At 34.8% G+C, this 20,947-nt stretch overlaps 2 protein-coding genes across 2 annotated transcripts; one reads left to right on the forward strand and one right to left on the reverse strand.

The window, feature by feature from the left end:
- The first annotated feature begins 1,901 nt into the window (after window positions 1–1,901).
- Window positions 1,902–3,676, forward strand: LOC104900747 (uncharacterized protein At4g19900). Its single transcript, XM_010688252.4, has one exon. The coding sequence runs from the start codon at window positions 2,127–2,129 to the stop codon at window positions 3,432–3,434; it is 1,308 nt and encodes a 435-aa protein (XP_010686554.1). The 5' UTR covers window positions 1,902–2,126; the 3' UTR covers window positions 3,435–3,676.
- Window positions 3,677–14,467: 10,791 nt separating this feature from the next.
- On the reverse strand, window positions 14,468–19,189 carry LOC104900748 (probable polyol transporter 4). The gene is made up of 2 exons (XM_010688253.4): window positions 18,607–19,189; window positions 14,468–16,230 (listed from the first exon to the last, which is right to left on the reverse strand). Exons 1-2 carry the CDS (start codon window positions 18,818–18,820, stop codon window positions 14,858–14,860), a joined length of 1,587 nt encoding a protein of 528 aa, XP_010686555.1. The 5' UTR covers window positions 18,821–19,189; the 3' UTR covers window positions 14,468–14,857.
- Window positions 19,190–20,947: the final 1,758 nt, after the last annotated feature.

Below are 20,947 nucleotides of genomic sequence, written 5' to 3' on the forward strand. Positions count from 1 at the left end.
AATAGACCTACGTCCACATGTGGGAGAATCGAGAGTTTCTTCATTATAATGGAGAAGAGAGAATAATTACAAGGAGTCATAAAATACTAGAGGCTAAAAGTGTGTGTATAATGAACACCAAGAGGGTCCTTTTATAACATAAGGAAACCCTAGAATATAATCCGGACAAAATCCGAAAAAAATCGTGTATCCCACGTCAAAATCCCCGTCGCCGTATTGGGTCGAGCGACATCTCCCCGATCAGGTAGTCATCAAATTCAAACTGGCTGATGTCTTGGTCCCGATCGAGGGTTGTAAGCCCGATCGTAGTTCAGTAAGGGCACCTCAGGTGAAATTTCAGTTCAACAGTGATTCATAAAACAGACATAACTTTCTCGTTTCTCAGCGGAATTGGGCATATGATCTATTGTTGGAAAGCTCTTTGAACAAGTTATCACCTCCAATTGAATCACATCAAAACTATTTATAGAGTGAGAGATATGTACATTCATAATCAGCCTTATGACATTTTTCACAAGATTTCAAGTCACAAATAATATACTACTAACTACATAAATCATAATTGATTAATGATAGCACGTTTTGGTACAAATTGAGATATTTTCTTCCATGTGTTTGGAGGATTGATAAAAAAATATGAAGCCAGCGTACTCCATTCTCACCCTATGTTTCTCCAAACTTAGAGTTATGAATAAGCTAAATGGCCTCACGAGCTTCAATTTATGTGCCTCTACTTAGTATCTAAAAATGTAGAACATTTACTTTTTGCCAAATTACGCCAAGTTAGATTGTTTAATTTTATAATCTTAATTATTGATTTCATACATTTATGGGAATCATGATTTATGAATAGTTCTTGTTTCTGCATAGAAATTAAGGGTAATTGTTAACGCTGAGCAGGTAGAGTGCTAAGGGGGTTGTTCCGGCATCGCCTCTCCGAAACTCAAGTTAGTTGATGATCGAGGTAGAGAGAATCTAGAGTGATAAGTTCTAATTAGTTAGGTGAGAATTCAATACATTTTCATTGATGAGATTGGGGGTATTTATAGTAGTTGGGATCCCTAAACAAAGACCTTTTTGATGGGATGGGCCTTCTTGTGATCATTAGCCATGTTGTTTTTCCATCTTTTGACCCCTGTTGGCCCTTTTAGTGGATCCTAGAGCTGATCATTTTGGTCCGGTCCGACCCGATTTTGGCCCGGATTTTGTGCAGATTTTTTGGTCCGCGGTCGGGCCCGACCCCTTTTTTTTCTTTGGGCGGGCTTTGGACAAGCCAAAAATGACTTTTAGTCTATTTTTGGCCCGAAAAGCCCGCTCATTTTGGTATGAAATAGCGGGCTTTTGACACAAATGTTTGGCCTGAATTTTAGCCCGGCCCGACCAATGGGTAAATTTTTTTAGTCCCGGATCACCTCTAGTGAATCCCAAAATTTTTAGCTAGGTCAACTGGGGTAGGATCCACCATGGCCACGTGGCATGATGGCTTTTGCTGGGTCCCTCTTGGGCTTACGAGCAAGCGGACCCAAACAGTTCTCAATTATTGTTTGTAATGTTTCAAATAGATTAGAAAATGAAACAAGTCAATTAATTTTTCATTTATACTAATGCTATATAAATTTTGAAGCCGAACCAAGAAATATAAATATAAAATAAATATGATTCATAATTTCTGAACTCAATTATTGCTTTTGCTTGTAATGCTTCAAATAAATTAGAAAATGAATAAACATGTCAAATAATTTTCCACGTTACTATAGCATAAATAAATAGAAGATAAATATAAGCAAAGCCTTTGATTATGTCAATGAAATTAATTCAAGCAACCCTACTAAATTAATTGATTATGATTTATGATAAGAACATACCAAAATAAGTTGTGGCAAGAAGCTTGCATCTCTCATCCTAATGCTACTTTTCAAAGTTGCATGCTTACTCCTACTACTATTATAAACTAACTACTACTATACACTATCTCTAACTTCACTCTGCATGTTTTACAAACTTCTTTTGTGTGCCTCCTGAAATAATTCATCTTTCTTACCATACTCTTAAGAAATCTTTAAGCACCTTTTATTTTTCTTTCAAAACCAAATTTCCCTCTTCTTCAAATTTAGCACACAAAAGACATGGATAAACCACCTACTACTCATAGTACTAGGAACTATAATTTCTCAAAACTTCAATCTCTTTTTTCAAAAAATCTCCCAAAAAAATCCCTCTTTTCTTCTCAATTTTGCTTATCAACCTCTGTTTTTGCTCTTCTTGTTCTTCTTCTACTTAGTTACAATTCCTTCACTATCTTCTATTTTATCCCTGTTTTTTCCATGGAAAATGACAATGAAACAGAGAAAAAATTACCCACTTCACATTTATCCTCTTTACAATCAAGTTTTCCTTTAGATCATGAAATAACCCATTTCACTTCTATTAAAAAGTCCACCAATTTCACCCAAACAATAAGAAAAGCCAAGCAAGTGATCAAACCTCCTTCATTAGAGCTTGATCACTTCATAATGAGGACATTTTCAAAGCGCGTGAGACAGTTTTTCAATGAGAATTCTTGCAAGTTTAGGGTGTTCATGACATGGATATCGTCGATCGATTCGTTTGGACAAAGAGAAATGTTCACCATTGAGAGCCTCTTCAAGTTTCACCCACATGCTTGCTTGCTTATTGTATCAAATTCAATGGATTCTAATAGAGGAACACAAATTTTAAGACCTTTTTTAAGGTTACATTTCAAGGTAATGGCTGTATCACCAGATTTTAAGTTCATTTTCAAGAATACAATGGCTGCACATTGGTATGAAAAGTTAGAGAAAGGACATATTAAGAGAGGAGAAATTTCATTAGGTCAAAATATTTCTAACTTGCTTAGACTTGCTTTACTTTATAGGTATGGTGGTGTTTATATGGACACTGATTTTATAGTTTTGAAGAGATTAGATAAATTTAAGAATACAATTGGTGCACAAACTATTGATCAAAAGACAAAAAATTGGACTAGATTGAATAATGCTATGATGATATTTGATAAGAAACACCCTATTTTGATCAAGTTTATTGAAGAATTTGCACTCACTTTCAATGGAAATAAGTGGGGGCATAATGGTCCATACCTTGTATCAAGAGTTGTAGGAAGGGTACTTAATGGAAGCATTAGCATGGAAGGTGTTAGTGAGTTTACCATTTTACCCCCGGATGTGTTCTATGTTGTGGGTTGGGGTAGGATTGGTAACCTCTTTAGAAAGCCTGTTGATGAATTTAACTTGAAGTGGGTAAATGATAAGCTTGATTATATTGAGAGGGAGAGTTATGCTATTCATTTATGGAATAGGCAAAGTAGAAATATTCAAGTTGAAGATGGGAGTATAATTGGTCATTTGATGAAAAAATCATGTGTATTTTGCAATTTGTCAAGTGCAAACTCCTAAATACTACTTCTATGTATGTCATGAAGGACTAAGGTTTGGATACGAGCTTGTAACAATAATTTCATCATGCAATTGGTGTCAAAATATGATATAGTAAGCTATCAAATGATGATATAAGTTCATGATTCGTCTAATCTATAAGTCACGTTGTTTTTGTAACTTTTGGGATTTCAAATCCTTGTAAGCTTACCATTACTTGTAGTTTTTAACTATACTTTTATATTTATCTATATTTTTACTTACATAGACATCTTTTTATGTATTCTTACTTAGTTCTAAACTTGCTCGGTATAGGTTCATACATGTTAAGTTCGTCGAAAATTTGTACATGCTAAGTTAGTCGAAAAATTGTGGGAGGCATAAAATTAAGTCGGCATGTAGTCAACTCAAGTTTCAATTGATGGCATGCAGATTGCGTGCAAATTGTAACTAACAAAGGTTTCAATTTATGTCTTCATCTTGTTTTTGTTAATTGTTTGGAATAAAGGCTTTAATATTGTTAATTGCTGTATTTTATTCCTGTTGGACATGATTGACTGGAGATAAGGTTTTGCATTTCATCAAGTAAATATTGGATTTTAAAATTTTCTTAAGTCAACTTATCCTATGAAGTTGACAGTCAATAAATAGTACTATTGCTTGCAAGTTAAATGTACCTGAGAGTAGGGATGGAAATGGATGATGGATCATCCATCATCCGCTTAACCCGATTTTATTAAGTGGGTGAAAACCCGAAATAAACGGATGAAAAGCGGGTGGCGGGTGAAGCGGGTGATGGATGCGGGTCGGATACGGGTGAGATTTTTTTTCATCCGTCACCGACTTATCACCCGCTTAACACCCACCGATCATCCATTTTGTCAATTACACGTGTTTATTTACTTACTTTATTAAATTTTTTAGTTAAAAATTTCAAAAATATATATCTTATGTCATAATTTTTTGTAAAAATTATTATATATCTCCTCACCCGCTAACCACCCGACCCACCCGTTCACCCGGTGGATGACGGATGGATGGATGCGGGTGATGGCTTAGCGGGTGATGGATGGATGCGGGTGGAGCGGATGGATGCGGGTGACGGATGCGGGTGAAACCCCACCCGCCCCGAACCCGATCCATTTCCATCCTTACCTGAGAGGCTGAGACTAAGAATCTATTTTTTTTTCCTTAGGCAACTAATAATCTAATATGGTTTAAGCTACCTGCTACCCCTTTCTTTTTCTTGTATTTTAAATAATTTGATATATTATAGTACTCCATAAGTTCCTCAGTTATTTTAGTTTAATCAATTTGATTTCAAATTTTTTTAATTTTTTAGCAGCAAGAACAAACAACGAATTATACAATATTACCTTTCCTAGCTTGGGTAGCTAATACATGGCTTTCTCCAACTAAAACTCTATCTACTTTGATAATTATACAAGACCTAAATTTCTTACACTTCTCCACAATATCATGACATATGGTGATTAGTTGAAACGGGACAACATTCTTTACCAAGGCTTGCACTAGCACCAGAGAATCGGTGAGAACCTTTATATGCTCCATGCTTCGAGCTTACGACTCCTGAATGCCTCTTAGCATAGTTAGACCCTCACATTGTAACAATGAGTTTGCTTTGGCTTTATCATTTCCTTTGAAGAGAAGAGAGATGAAGAGAAAAGGTACGAGAAGATTGAAAGGTGGGACTCATCTGTTTTTAAAGTGAAAGTTGAAAAAAAAAATGAGTGAACTGAAAATAGATAATTCCTCTGTCTTGATTAAATGCAATAAATGTACTTTTACGCATTCTGATACATTATTTTGACCACAAATATCTATTAATTATTATATATATATAAGTAAAAAATTTATATTTTATGAAAGTATATCATGAGACGAATCTAACAAGATCTCACTTGACTATGTTTTCTATTATGTATAAATCACAAATCGTAGTCAAAGTGAAAAGTGGTGAATAGTGAAAAAGTGCATTTGTTGCATTTAATTCAAAATGGAGGAAGTAGCTGGCAAGGATAAATGGGTAATTACATAGATATATAAAAAATAGTCATTACCCACTTGGGCCAGAGCAAGATGGTGTAAGCGCCACATGTGCTACATCAGGTCGGTTCGAGACTTTACGCCATAGCAATGTATCCATGTGGTAGTTGTTCCCTCCTTGCCCTCCAATTACTAACCTGGTTACATGGGGTGTGGGTGGACCTGGGCATGGGACGGGTCGAGATTGTTCACGGACTTGACTCACGGGCTTTGGGCACTGGCGGGCCGGGCCCAAATCCGTGAATGGTGGGTCATGCCGTGTTAGACCTGGAATTTTCATATTTTGTCCACGGGCGGGCCTGACCCGTATTTTATGTTTTTTTTTTGTTTTTTTTGACAATTTTAGACTAAAAAACAAAGAAAAAGGTCATTCGACCCACATGCATATAGGAGGGCTCGTGCCGGGATGGGCCTGAAAATAAAATTTCTTGACCGTGGTAGGCCCACTGCCCACATAGTGGACAACAGATCGGGCCTGGTTGGCTTGTGTGCTAGGCTGCTAGCCCAACCCATGCCCACATCTAGGTGTGGGTTTCACCTATATAGTCAGGAGTTTACCATTCACTAAGTGGGTGAATCTCACCATTAAAAAAAGTCATTCTTTTATTTATGCATATCAATTGAAAATTTGAGATGCTTTCGAGGGTATATTGAGGATATCCTACAAAAATGGGATACAATTTGGGAGATATTAGAGGTGATGTACATATTTCATATTCATATGTGGTTACCAAGTTAATTTTGCCTAGTGGTTGGATTGTGACTTTTAATTTTGAGGTTGGTAGTTCAGTTCTCACTAAGGGCACTTTGAGAGTTGGGATTACCGGATTATCGTTATCCTTCTATCTATTCTTAAAGTGTCTAACCTGCTAATTCGGATCGAATTGACCTGTGCAATTGATTGCGATACGGTAGAGGCTAGAGCAATTCATCTTAAGCTTACCGATACAAATATAAAAAATGTTCATATATGCTTTCTTGAGCAAATACAATTGTACAGTAGGTCTTTAAATTCAATTTGTGTGTCAAGTGGTAATAGACCTGCCAAACTAGTTGATCAAATAGGTTTTAAGATGGATAAATAATTGGTTTTTACAATTGAAATTCAAACCTCCTAGCATAATTTTAGAGTTATCTTGCATTTTTGAGTCGAAAATTTACTTAATACCCTAAATTTTTTTCAAACATAAATAGAACTTCAATTGAGGACGTTGACACAAACAAACGTCCAGTCGTTATTGTTTGTGTCAACGTCCTCAATTTCTTGCGTCAATTACAACCTGTGAAAATTAGCCATAACAATTATCTATTTCCTCCATGCTCATAATATTATCATTGACTCATTGTATGGCCATAACCTGTATGAATTAGGTGATGTTATAAAGAGTTTATATGGTCATGTAAATTTGATGATGTAACTATTGAAGCTAAAACTTTCACCTTCAGGTAAAACACGAGCTTTTGCCATTTAGTAAAGAAAATGGTGTGGTAATTATGTTATGTATGTGTGGAAAAAAAACATGAATGGTATGGTTTTGTGCAGCTCACATAGTATTGAAAAAATCTATAAAATTCAAACTTACGTGATGCACCCACTGATTAAGACATGGTGCAAAATGATAATAGTCATAGGTCGTTAGATTAATGGAAGATAATCCTTTTAGTATTAGATCCAGCCGCCACACATGACGCAAACCAAGCGTATATTAATTGCTAAACAGGGGAATATATCTGCCAATGCCATATAATATGGCCCATATTGGTTCTTAAAATTAATTGTGCAATCCAGCAATACTAATGTAGATTGGGCATTAGTTGGAAGTTTGAAACTAATGTGGAGGTGATAAAGAAAAAAAAAATCATCCGCTGATGTGGTAACTCGAAGTACAAATAATCGGGTAACAAGTTGGAATTTTTGATTTTTTGCGGGCTAGGTAATCGAAGTGTTAAAAGGAGCACAAACAGGGTCTAAGTCACGGCCCGTGTTTTAAATTAAGGCTCCGTTTGATAGGGAGTAAAACATTTTCAGTATAATATGATTTTTATGAAAAATAATTTACAATGTAAAACATAATTCCAAAATTTATTTTCCATTGTTTGGTTTCTATGTAAGAAAAATGATCAAGGCTTCGTTTGGTAGGGCGTAAAACGTTTTCCTAGAATACTGTTTTCCTCTCTTTTCAGTTTTACATTGTTTGGTTGGCAAAAGAGTGTAAAACCATTTTTCCTTGGAGTAAAATTACTCTTCCAAGGATGGAAAACCATTTTCCTTTCAAAATGAAAGGAAAACTGTTTTCCTTATCTCTCTTGTACACTCCTCTCACTACCTCCTTACTTTCTCTTTCGTTTTCCTTTCATCATTTTTCTTACATGAAATCAAACAACGGAAAACTAATTTTGGAATTATGTTTTCCATTGTAAATTATTTTCCATGAAAATCATTTTACACCGAAAATATTTTTACACCCTACCAAACGGAGCCTAAATGAAGGGAAAAGTAAGAAGGTAGTGAGAGGAATGTACAAGAGAGATAAGGAAAACAGTTTTTCCTTCATTTTGAAAGGAATAAAATGGTTTTCCATCATTGTGAGAGTAATTTTACCCTAAGGGAAATGGTTTTACACTCTTTTGCCAACCAAACAATGTAAAATTGAAAATAGAGGAAAACAGTTTTCCAGGAAAACGTTTTACGCCCTACCAAACGGAGCCTAAATGTATAATTAAAAAAACAACTTTTTCTTTATTTTAAATATTTTTCTCAGATTTGTCTACTAGAACTCGTTCGGTATTATTATGGTCTTCCATTTTTTTTTATTTAAAAGTCATATGATATAATATATATATATATGTTCTATATGAATAAAAAAATTAGTCAAACTTATTAGAAATATGATGATGTTGAAAAGTGACAACAAAAAAAGTGAAAAACTAAAAACAAAATGATAACGAACGAGCCCTTACTAATACTTCTAGGTTTTATAATAAGGCATATAGCATATACACTAGAAAAGTCATGAGAGAAAGAGAAGCTAAGGAAAAAAAGAAAGAAGCCCCAAGAAACCCTAGAAACCCGATCTCATCATAAATCCCAAAGTTCTTAGTTCAATTTCAGCTAAATTCCCTTAATGTCGGTTCGAATTCCCAATTTGCTTTGTTAAATCTCAGTTTAATCCATTTGTATTTGTGGCAATTAAGAGGTGTGTTGTTAATCCTCTGTCAGTTTCATCTTAATGTTTTGCCTACTCCGATATAGTGTAGTGTTAGTTCTCATTTAAATCGGCCTAATTTTAGGCTCAAGCCTAGTTCCCAGTTTGTTTTAGGCTTATCTTCAATAATTATCCCTATATTTTTGGGCTAATTGAAAGTTTTCCCCTTTTCTAAGGTTTCAGTACAATTTGGGGCTTTTCGATAGAGGGTGTTCTCTCTCCTCATTTATTGTTTCCCAGAGTGATTTAGTGAGTTTGGAGGGTTTTTTGAGTGATAAAGTGAAGGTTTTTTTTTGGCTCTGAAGGACTTATGTCCTTCTTCTCTGGTGTAACTGGTGATCAAAGGGGTGATATTTTCACCTCTTATGCAATGCCTCTTTTGCAGAATGTGTCATACTCGTGATCCCCCTCTCTCTGGTAATTTCTCTGAGCCCATAGTTCTTGATGTTTCTTTCTCTAGTTCAAAAAGATATAGGTGAGTTATCTAAAACTTGTTTAGTTGGTAAATTGTTGGGTGTGCCTGTTGATTTTCGTTCTATCATTGCTAAGACAAAGTCAGACTAGAAATTTGTAAAAGGTGATGTTGAGTACTTGGAGATGGGGAATCAATGGGTTCTTATTAGATTCTCTAATCCTAATGATTTATTCTTGGTTTGGTCTGAGAAACCTTGGCACGTCCAAGGTAATCTGTTTGTTATTCAAACCTGGAAGCCGGATTTTGATACTTTTTTGGAGGAGATCAAATAGGTGGATTTGTGGGTGCGTATACCTAGATTTCTTACTGAATTGCTTAACTTTTAGTCTATTGATTATCTTCTCTCCTCTAGTAATGTGGGTACCTTGGTAAGGTTGGATTCTAGGTCTTTGTTGAGAAATAAGATTAGGTTTGCTAGGGCATGTGTTAGAGTCAATATATGTGAACCTCTGTTGGAATATGCAGAAATTACTAGAGTTGGGGGTAAAACATGTGGTTATATTGTGTGGTATGAGGACTTTTCCTCTGGATGTTCCTTTTGTGGTGCTGAATCTCATGAGATTGATAAATGTTCTTTGCTTATTGCTCCTCAAAGGGGGTTAGAATCTATTTGTTGAAGAATCCTAAACAACAATGTTTAGTGGATTCTCTCACTAAGGCTTATAAGCAAGCAAATGTTGGCACCTAGGCTCAACATGCCAATCTAGTGCTAGCAAAGTCTAAAGCCTTGGTGAGACATCCTCTAAATTTGCATCATTCTAGTAACTGCGTGAAAGGGGTTGGATTTGTGCCTAAGAGGGCTGTTGGTATTGTCTTCAAAGAACCTGTTGATAGGCATTCTACTGATGGGCTATCTCTTCCATTTGCTGGTTATGGTAAAGGTAAAGGTAAGGTCATATTAATGGCTGCTTTTCATGGTAAGTTTTCTGACAGTGAGGCTGATGATTCTGATGATGAGGCTACGAGGCCCCTCTCAAAGCTTTACCATACCCCTCTACTCTCGAATTTCAGCAAAGCTTGTTGGTTGTGCAGCCCCCTACGAGTGAGAATGGAGAGGAGGTATTTGCTCCATACCTTGCTTTGGCTAATGTTCTTTCTCCTGTCCCTCTCTAGATTTCTATCCTGAGATGGAGTTGGGGAATAAATTTGCTCCTCTATTTAGAATTCGGCATAGTGACCCATCTTTCTATGATTCTAGTATTGACAATGTTACCTTGTTGCTCAATGATGGTAATTCTTTGGATATTTATCAGTCCCAACTTGCTAAATTATTTCATTCTATTGATTCTGAAAGTTCAATTGTTAAGAATATCAAAACTTTGGGTGTTGGCATGACACCTTCCTCTCTAGTTCAACTAAGAGGAGGAAGAGCAATGGTAGTGAGGATTCTGCCTCTTCTACCATGAGAAAACTTGGCTTAGTCAGTTTGATTTTAGAACTTACTCCTTTTTGCTAAAAATCTTTAATGCTATGTTTGGGAATGAGCATTTCATTTCTAAATGTGAAATTGGACCAAATGACATGTTTGGGAAATCCAGAAATTTGAAATTGGAATTGGCCCAATTCCAACCAAATTCCAACCTTTATAATAATAGCCTAATTTTAAGAATTCTCAAATTCCATGTGCAAGGGTGTCATTTGCAAATTCTAAACCTTGACTATTTTCTACTTTCCTCTTTAAGTGCTCAACATATTCTTAACTTTCTCTCTCCTCAATTATAAACCCTAGCTTTCTCTCCTCCATTAACGAATCTCTTAGCTTTCTTTTCCTCCATTGATGAATCTCTAGGTTCTAACTATTCAATCTCCTCTCTGTAAATTCCATGATAAGCCAAACAATGAAGATGGATTTCAAATCCTAAATTTGAAATTCTTAAGTTTACCAAACAATGAATTTTATTTTAGATTCCATGATTTGAGAATACAAATTTCAAATGACTCATTTCAAATGAAATGCTTATTCCCAAACACTACCTAAATGACTTTGGGTTTTGGAACATTTGTGGTTGTGGTAGGAAATATGCTTTATTAGAAGTTAAAAGGTTTTGTAATGTAAATAGATTATCGATCTTTATGCTTTGTGAAACAAAATCTAGATTGCCTCCCACTCCTGCGTGTATTCGAAGTACTGGGTTTAAGTTTAGTTAAGCTATACCCACCCAAGGCTTGTCGGGTATGGTATGGCTATTATGGAAAGAGGACCCTGTTAAGCCTTTTAATCTTTCAATTATGCATAGTTCGTCTTGTTTTGTTGTTTGTAAAATACATTATCTTATCCTTGATTCAAGTTTTGTTGTTATCTTTATGTATGCCCAAACTACATTCCAAGATAAGAATGAATTTTGGAATGAGGTCATTTCTTATGCTTGTTCGTTATCTCTTCCATTTATAATACTTAGTGACTTTAATGAGATCGGTCTAGTAATGATAAACAAGGAGGTGCCCCTTTTAATTTTGCTAGGTTAGCTAATATGAATGAACTTTTAAACTCTTCAAATTGTATTGATCTTCCTTCGCCGGGGAATAGATTTTCATGGAGAAAGAAAAAAAGTTTGGATAATATTTTTAGAAATTGGATAGAGCTATTGTTAGTATTTCTTAGTTATCTTTATTTCCTAATGCTAATCTAGTTAATCATGTATTTACTTCCTCGGATCATTGTCAAGTTATGTTAAATCTTAATATTATTGCTCATCAAAAATCCCCCCCTTTTCGGTTTGAAAAAATGTGGTGTTTTAGGAAGGATTTTGATGTTCTTATTAAACGTTCTTGGTGCAAGAAATTTTCAGGCTCGTTTATGTATCAATTAATGCAAAAATGTAAGTCGCTTAAAGGAAATATTAAAGATTGGAACAAAACTAAGTTTGGTAATATTTTCAGACAAATCCAAGAGGTATAAATTGTAAACTAGTATCGGTTCAATCTCATGTAATCTCTAACTCCTCAAATTTGATTTTCGTTCGCTCCAATATAGACTTTAACTAAGAGAGAGAAGTTATTCTCGTATCAAGTAACTTTTTGGAAACAAAAATGCAAGAAATTTTTTGGCTACATGGTGACACTAATACTTATTTTCATTTCTCCACTAAAATTTCTCGTAATCACAAGCAGATTAAGCAATTTGTTTCTAGTACCGGTGTCTCTATTTCTAACCCAGCCCTTATTGGAAAAGAAATAACGTTAGAATTTATTAAAAGTTTAACGTCGAACCAAGAGTGTTCTTTTGATTCGGATTTAGACTTTGAGCTTGTCCCCTATTATTTCGGATCAAGATAATGAATGACTGATTAGTGATGTTTCTACTGAATCTTAGCCTTCCTAAGCCCTAAACCACCAAAACACTTTGATGGGAATGAGAAAAATTAGTGATGTTGTTGATGAGAATATGTCTGTTGCAGATATTATCTCCTTAGTGCGTGATTTGATGAGTGAGTTTGAGTTCTGTGACATATCTGATTTGCTGTAATAAGGGTATTTTCCAAGATGAGAGTATCTCGGGTTTAAGGTTGTCTCGCTGGTTAGTTGTTTCTTTCGAGAGTGGTTGGTTTTGAATGATCCTATAATAAGAATTCTGGTTATAGTTATGCTTCTAATACCTATAAGTCTACTAGAGTTCTGAAGGAGGTGTGATGCGTCAAACCTCCCCAGAGCTCGTTTAAGTTGAACTTTGACGGCTCCAAATTACAAGATGGTCGTACTACCTGTGGTTTTATAATTAGATATGTGACTAGTCATATAAGTCTCATGGGTGCTTTAGCTTTGAATAGTAATTTATCAATTTTAGTTGCGAAAGCTTGGGGGATGAGGTAAGGTGTTCATACTGCACTTGGGCTTGGTATCAAGAATATGTGCACGAAGGAGATAATCTGGTTGTGATTAATTCTCTTCGGAAGTTTTGGAAGGTTTCCTAGGTTATTGATCATTTGGTGTGTGATGCAGGTGCTGATTTGTGTCATCTTGGAGAGGTATCTTTCTCCCACTGTTTTTGGGAAGCCAATCAGGTTGCTGACTTCCTGGCTCACAAAGGTCACTCGTGTCGCTCTCTTCATCACTGATTTGAGCTTCCTGACCTTGGTTTCCTTTCTATCATCCGCAAGTTCACTCATGGTACACCCGGGTGTACCATGAGCATGGTACACCCAGGTATTTTTGTAATAAATTACAACTTCAGGGGCACGTTCTTAATTTTACCTACTCTTTCTCCTCTTCCTCTTCCTCTTCCACATGTTCTCCTCTTCCGCGTGCTTTCACTGCCATTTTTCCGGCGATGCTGCCGCTGCTCATTTCTACTCCTTTATCTCTCACCGCCGGCGAAAAAGTAAAAAAAAAAAACAAAATCCATAAGAATGAAGATGTCAGTCATGGAAGAAAACTCGAAAAAGCAGCCACAACTCATGAAACTCGTCGTTTTGGCAGACTTGAATGTCGATCCTCCTGAAATTGACGAAGAAGAGACAAACCCAAATTTCTCAAGATGATTGGGGGGTTAGGGTTTTTCCGACGAGCCATTATTGCTCGTTTGTTCTATTCTTGTTGTTTTGCTCATCGTTGTTCATTTGTTCAATTGTTCTGTTGTTGTTGTTTCAATTCTTCTCTCTCTCCTCCTTCCGAACCTTCCAAACACAACAATGAAGATCTAAAATTCGCGGTTCAAAAAAAAGAAATTTACAGATTTAAAATTGAGGAAGATGATGATGAGCGAATGACAAAGTTTGCTCATTTAGGTAAAAGTGTGCTCATTTTCTTAAATGAGTAGAAATGCTTGCTCATTTTGCTCATGTGGAGAAAATAGTCTTGGGTGTACCCTGAGCATGGACACCCAGGTCTACTATAAAGATTCCCATCATCCGCAAGGATGTTTTAGGTTGTTCCTTTGAGTCATTCCTTTTTAAGAGGTGATCTAGGTTTCCTTATTAAAAAAAATAAAAAAATACTTCTAGGTTTTATGGTTTTGTTTTTCTTCTTTATATTTCAAGTTTGACGCTGATCTTTTATTGTCATTTCATGGTTTTCACTTTTGCTTCATTTTTCCCCTTCATATCTCCATGCTTATCATATTGTTGCTGCTGATTACATTGTTACTGATCTTCTTCTTTTTTATCCCTTCAAATCTTCAATTCTTCACATTTCCACCCTGTCGATTTATTGGCAGTTCATTGATATATTACATTGTTCACATAATGTGATAAAAATATTGATTTCTAAACATTACTTAATCTCATATACTCGATTATGAACCCCCCTAATCTTTTGACATGATTTCAAGATCACAATATAGAAGGTATCTTTAATTTGGGCTTCAAATGTTGTTGGAAAAAATGTAGGAATTTAATAAATCATAGAAAGAATGTGTGATACATGTACTCGATCCTATAATATTCTTCATTTGGAGGAAACCAAATCAAATCAACTTACATACACCAACCCACTTGATGAAGCACTCTCCCTTTATAAAAACTGTGCAAACTACTAATTTCTCATCATCCGCAAACAATAATAGTATAACCTCCATAGAACAATTTTAAACTCTGCTAAAGGGCCTTCTAGCCCTCGGCGCATCGCCTGGATCCATACAGGAAGCATAAGCTAGCTCAGAAAATGAAGTTCCCAGGCTCCTCTGTTGTGTAAGGACTATACAGTCCATTTTAGCAAATGTTCAACTCCCAAATCTCAACCAATTCATATGAAGTGATAAATTATGCTACATTTGGTTCTTTTCGCACAAGATTCGCTGTATCTGCAAGCTCCAATTTACCTCCCGGTTGTACATCTTCATCAAACATCACCTCGATCTCTTCCAATGATTTCCCTTTCGTTTCAGGCACACACTTATAAACAAAAACAATAGACAAGGCTGAGATAACAGCAAATACAAGGAAGGTTCCAGCCACAGTGATTGCATGAGTGACTGAAAGGAAGGACATCGAGATTAATCCACTGCTAACCCTACTTCCAACTGCACCAAGACCTGATGCCTGAGCTCGAAGCCTAAGAGGGAAAATTTCTGAGGACAAAACCCAGCATATTGGACCGATCCCCACAGAAAAGAATGTCACATTTCCACAAACAAAAAACAAAGCCAATCTTATACCAATTGGTTCCTGGCCAAGCACAGCTAAACTTAGGCTAAGCCCTAACAAACAAGTGGTCATACCAATTGTGCTCACATAAAGCAAAGGCTTTCTACCTAGATTATCAATGAGAAAGATAGCAATTAATATAGTGAGAGTTTTTGTGAACCCGACAGCAACAGTTGCAGCAAGAAGCTGAGTGTTGTTAGTTATTCCTGCATTCTTAAATATTGTAGGGCTGTAATATACAACGGTATCGATCCCTGTTATCTGCTGGAAAATCTGAATTCCACACCCGGCAATTAACATCTTCCTGACAGCTGGAGTAGGATGCAGGAGCTCCTTCCACACTGCCTTCTGTTCATACTTTTCAGAATCCATGGTTCCAGCAGCTTTCTGTATGTCTTCCAATTTCTCTTCAACTTCCTTTTCATTATCGATAGTTTTCTGAAGAACAACCTTTGCTTCATCAATGCGGTTTTGCATAACCAACCATCGAGGGGATTCAGGAATGATAAAGAGTGCACCACCAATGAAAATTGAAGGGAGAACCCCAACACCAAGCATGATTCTCCAGTTTATATGAGCAGGAAGACCCGAAAAGACATAGTTTGAGATGTAACCCAAAAGAATTCCAAAGTTTATGAAAATCTCAGGAAAAGATGTCAATGACCCTCTTGCAATTGCTGGTGCTATCTCAGCTATGTAGACAGGAGCTATCATGACACCAAAACCAATTCCTACCCCAGCAAAAAGCCTTCCTGTGAGTAATACCCCAAAATTTGGAGCTAACGCCATTATAGCAGCACCGGTTTGGAAAACAATGGCTGCTAAAGCCATCGTCCATTTCCTACCTATAACATCTGACGTTTTCCCACCAGCTAAACTGCCTAATAACGATATTATGCTTAGGATTCCGATCAGAACTTCGACTTGCACATCTGATATTTTTAAGTCCTCTTGAATGAATAGCACTGCTCCACTCATCACCCCAACATCTGAATAAGTTTAAAAGCATTAAGCAAACTTCTAGACTGAGCAATCCTGACTGAAAAATCACTCGATTATCAGTTATACTACGATCATCAATATACAAATATAAGATATGTTCACCCAGCTATATAAACACAAAAAAGCTTTCAAAACATTACAAGAACAACACACATAAAGGAAAGATAATGCATTGCCAATTAGTAATTTTTTACGGAATCTTCATCCAAAACTGTGCTCTTTTCGACAGTACCATATACAATATGCTTACTAGTTACTAGTACTAAGTAAATATGCATACTAATAAGGGAATTAATCAAGCACCAAGTCTTCTTTTTCATTATGTAAGAAAACTAGGCGGACAACCTGAATCATCCTTCCGAGTAACATATAAACACGCTTTGAAACATAGGATGATGAGACAAAAGAGCACAATGAAATTCAGCTCTAGGATAAGCCTAATTCCAACCCCAATTCGAAGTAAGTTTATTGCACTGAGGTGAAATAACTTTATTCACGTACCACCATGATTATTTAGGACAACCAGTATTATCTACCACCAAAATAAAATGCAAGAATTTGATTTTCTTAGCCACTATACATAATACATGTAGCAACCACATTAACAATCAGAAAGGACTAATAACTGACAGAACAATAACGGATCAACATTCTGCACCCACAGGTACACAACAAAAGATCTTCACATTATTTATCCGTCCTAAAGTAAGCAGTGGCGGATTTACTTAGGGTCACGTGTGGTCACGTGACCAACCATTATTTTTGAAAAAAAAAAAAATTTCATTTGTTACACGCGCACTAAACCAAGGCCAGAACCTTCCTCTTTCTCTCTCTTTCTCCTTGGCGAAAAAGAAACCCTAAGTCTAGCAGCAAGCCGCGCTAACGCGCAACGCCGGTGAGGCGGGAGTTTGCCGACGCACAGTAGCAGCGCCGCAACGAAACAATTACGGGTAGTAGTGCTACTGTGCTAGTGCCACAGACGCAAAGTGACTAATTACGGGTAGTAGTGCACTGTAGCAGCGCCGCTGCGCCGGTCGCTACTCCGCTGAGGCAATGTTGGGGTTTTGTTCGCCGACTCGCCGGTGTTCGGACTTCGGTGAGTTTGATTTTGTTAGGTTTTTGTTCCATTTTGTTGGGGTTTTGTTCGATTTTGTTAGGGTTATTTACTTATTTTTGTTTCAACTTTCAAAGAATCTGATTTTTTTTGTTTCAACTTTCAAAGAATCTGATTTTTTTTGTTTCAACTTTCATCTTTCAAGTTTCAAAGAATCTGATTTGCGAGAATTGCGACAGACCAACAGACAAGTAGACAACAATCACTTCTTCACTACTGTCACAGCTTCTGATTTGCGAGAATTGTGAGAATCTGATTTGCTAGAATTTGCAAACTTCAGGTATTCTTCTAAATTCTAGTCTTTGCTCAATCGCTTCTTGAATTATTCTTCATTGAATGAATTTGAATCATTGTTGGGTTGTAAGTTGTTGCTGAAAATTGATGTGTATTTTTGTATTTTTGTCAATTTGATTTCATTAGGAGTATGTTGTGATTTGGGAATTAGATTAGGATGTTAAATTGACAATGATTGTGTATTTATGTATTTTTGTCAATTGGATTTCATTACGATTGTGCTGTGATTTATGAGTTATATAACTATATAAGATGTGAAATTGACAAATTAGTGTGTATTTGTGAATTTTTGTTAATTGGATTTAATTACGATTGTGTTGTGATTTATGAATTAGATTAGGTTGTGTTGTGAATTTGTGATTTAGGAATTATGTTACTACTTACTAAGGTTAGGAATTAGAATGTCTTAGAAATCATTTTTGAATGATCAATGATGTATCATGTATTAGAATGTCTTAGAAGTCATAAATTGATTTTATTTGTAGTTTTCTTTAAATTCATGGATTATCTTATATGGATTCGCATATCCGAACCCGTACCCGTAGCCGTCTCTATGCTACCTAGTCGGTAGTGACCAACTATTCATAAATTCCTGGATCCGCCACTGAAAGTAAGTGAAACACTTCTCCACAAAAGAGACGAGCGTTTTATTTATTTAAAATTAGAGGAACTGAGAAAGTATATTGTTAAAATCTTCACATTATTTATTTATCCGTCGTGAAATAAGTGAAACACTTCTAAAAAACATAAAAGAAAGGAGAGTTTCATTTATTTAAAATTAGAGGAACTGAGAAAGTATATTGTTTCATTCTTAATCTTCATTTAGATTAATTACCACCAATTGTTAACCGGAGTATTAAAACTAAAAATTAAGTTTACCAACAATATTAACCAAAAAACTAAATAAATAAATAAAAGAGATAAAAGTTAGTATCAAAAGAAAAGGAGAAATTACCATAGCCAAGGAGAACAGAATTAAGAGAGGCGAAAACAGCAGAAGCCATGACATATTTTCTGGTACTAGTTTTTCTGAGATTTTGTGCTTCATTTTCTGAATTCACATCTGATTCTCCCAAATCTGATGAATCCATTCTCCTATATTTGTTCTTGCTGATATGCAATCTAACACTTTCAAACCCATTTGACCCTCCATTTTCTTCATTACCCATTTCCAATATCTCTCCTAACTTTTCTGGGTACTCCTAAATTTTCTCAAAAAATCGATCTATTATTAGGAAAAACTTGTACAAAAAGAATTATTAAAAAATATGGGATTTTTTTCCTTGAAAATTAAAGATAGAGAAAATCAAAAATGGGAAACCCTTGATTCTCTCTTCCCTCAGATCTAGATGATGAAATTCTGATCTTTAATGCTACCAATAAGATTTCACAAAATGAAAAGGTTAATTTTTTTTATTTTTTGTGTGTGTTTACTTTTCAATAAAAAAAAAAGAGATGGTGGGTCAAAATTATGGTGCTGTATTATCAAATTTTCTTCGGACAAACACTCAAAATGTACGCAAATACTGTAGGAGAGAGATTGCGCGCTTTTTTTTTTTCTTCGGATTGTGTCAATTGTGCCGTGTGCGTGCAACTGTGCAACAGCGACTATATTGAGCTCACTTCATGTTTTTACTGATTTGAACTAGGGATCGCAACGGGCCGGATCTGGACCGATTTTTAATAATACCAGATCCAAATCCGTTTTTTGATCTAGATTCAGATTTGGACCGGATCCTACGGATCTCAAAAGGCAATACCCAGATCCAGATGCACTAGATCCACGGTTCTACGGATTTGGATCTGGATCTGAATGTTTCCCCAAAAAGTTGTACAAACAATTGCCAATATTTTATCACTAAATAATATAATTATTATAACATTCACCAAATTACAATATAGCAACATCCCAACATTTAAAATATTAAATCTTGTATGAGAATGAGAAAAACAGTAGCCTTAAGTTACTAATTAAAATTAAAATATTCAAACTAAAAAAAACTAATCTAAGGGTCGGATCTGGATCCTCTCCATAAGATCCAGATCCGTATTTTTTGTGTGGAATCCGACCCAGATCCGCAGGGTCCAAAATGCTAAGATCCAGATCCTTCAAAATGGATCTGGATCCACGGATATGGGACGTGTCCAAGATCCATTGCCATCTCTAATCTGAACTTATCGTTTTTATTCTATTCTCTTAAACTTATTCTAATTGAACTTATTTTGGCTGAACTGAATTGTGCTAAACTGAACTGTATTAACATAATATTATCAATACTTACTATTATAATAAGTGATAATAATTAATATTATTAACGTAATATTATCAATACTTATTATAAATATTTTATTATTATATAATAATAGATGATAAATAATATATGAAAAATAATAATACATAAATAATATATATAAAATAAAAATAATTAATAATAAAATAAAATAAATAATAATACATAAATAATAAATAAATCCTTATTTTTTGTATGGGATCCGACCCAGGTCCGTAGGGTCCAAAATGTTAAGATCCAGATCCTTCAAAACGGATCTGGATCCACGGATATGGGACGGGTACAATATCCATTGCCATCTCTAATATGAACATATCTTTTTTATTCTATTCTTTTAAACTTATTCTAATTGAACTCATTTTGGCTGAACTGATTGAACTTATTTTGACTGAATTGTGCTAAACTGAACCGTATTAACATAATATTATCAATACTTACTATTATAATAAGTGATAATATATTAATATTATTAACGTATTATTATCAATACTTATTAATAATATTTTATTATTATATAATAGATAAAAAATAATATATAAAAATAATAAGTAATAAATAATATATATAAAATAAAAATTAAAATAATTAATAATAAAATAAAATAAATCATAAATAATAATACATAAATAATAAATACTAATAAATAATAAATAATAAATAATAAATAATGAATATTAAATAATAAATATTAAATACTAAATAACAATAAATAAATAATAATAATAAATAATAATATTAATAAAAACAATGATAAAAAATTAATAAAAAATTATTCACCTTTATATAATTATAATATCAATAATAATAACAATGTTAATAATAATATTTAAAAAATTACAATATTAGACAAGACTGAATTGAACTGAACTTATTTTGGTTGACCTGAACTTATTTTGGCTGAACTGAAAATAAGTCCGATAGAACAGAGCCTTAATCTGAATTTATTTGAACTTATCATTTTTTATAAAACATATTATTATTACTTGGTATTTTATTACTAGTATT

The sequence above is a fragment of the Beta vulgaris genome, chromosome 8 (genome assembly GCF_026745355.1).
Source record: "Beta vulgaris subsp. vulgaris cultivar EL10 chromosome 8, EL10.2, whole genome shotgun sequence".
Classification (NCBI taxonomy): Eukaryota; Viridiplantae; Streptophyta; class Magnoliopsida; order Caryophyllales; family Amaranthaceae; genus Beta; species Beta vulgaris.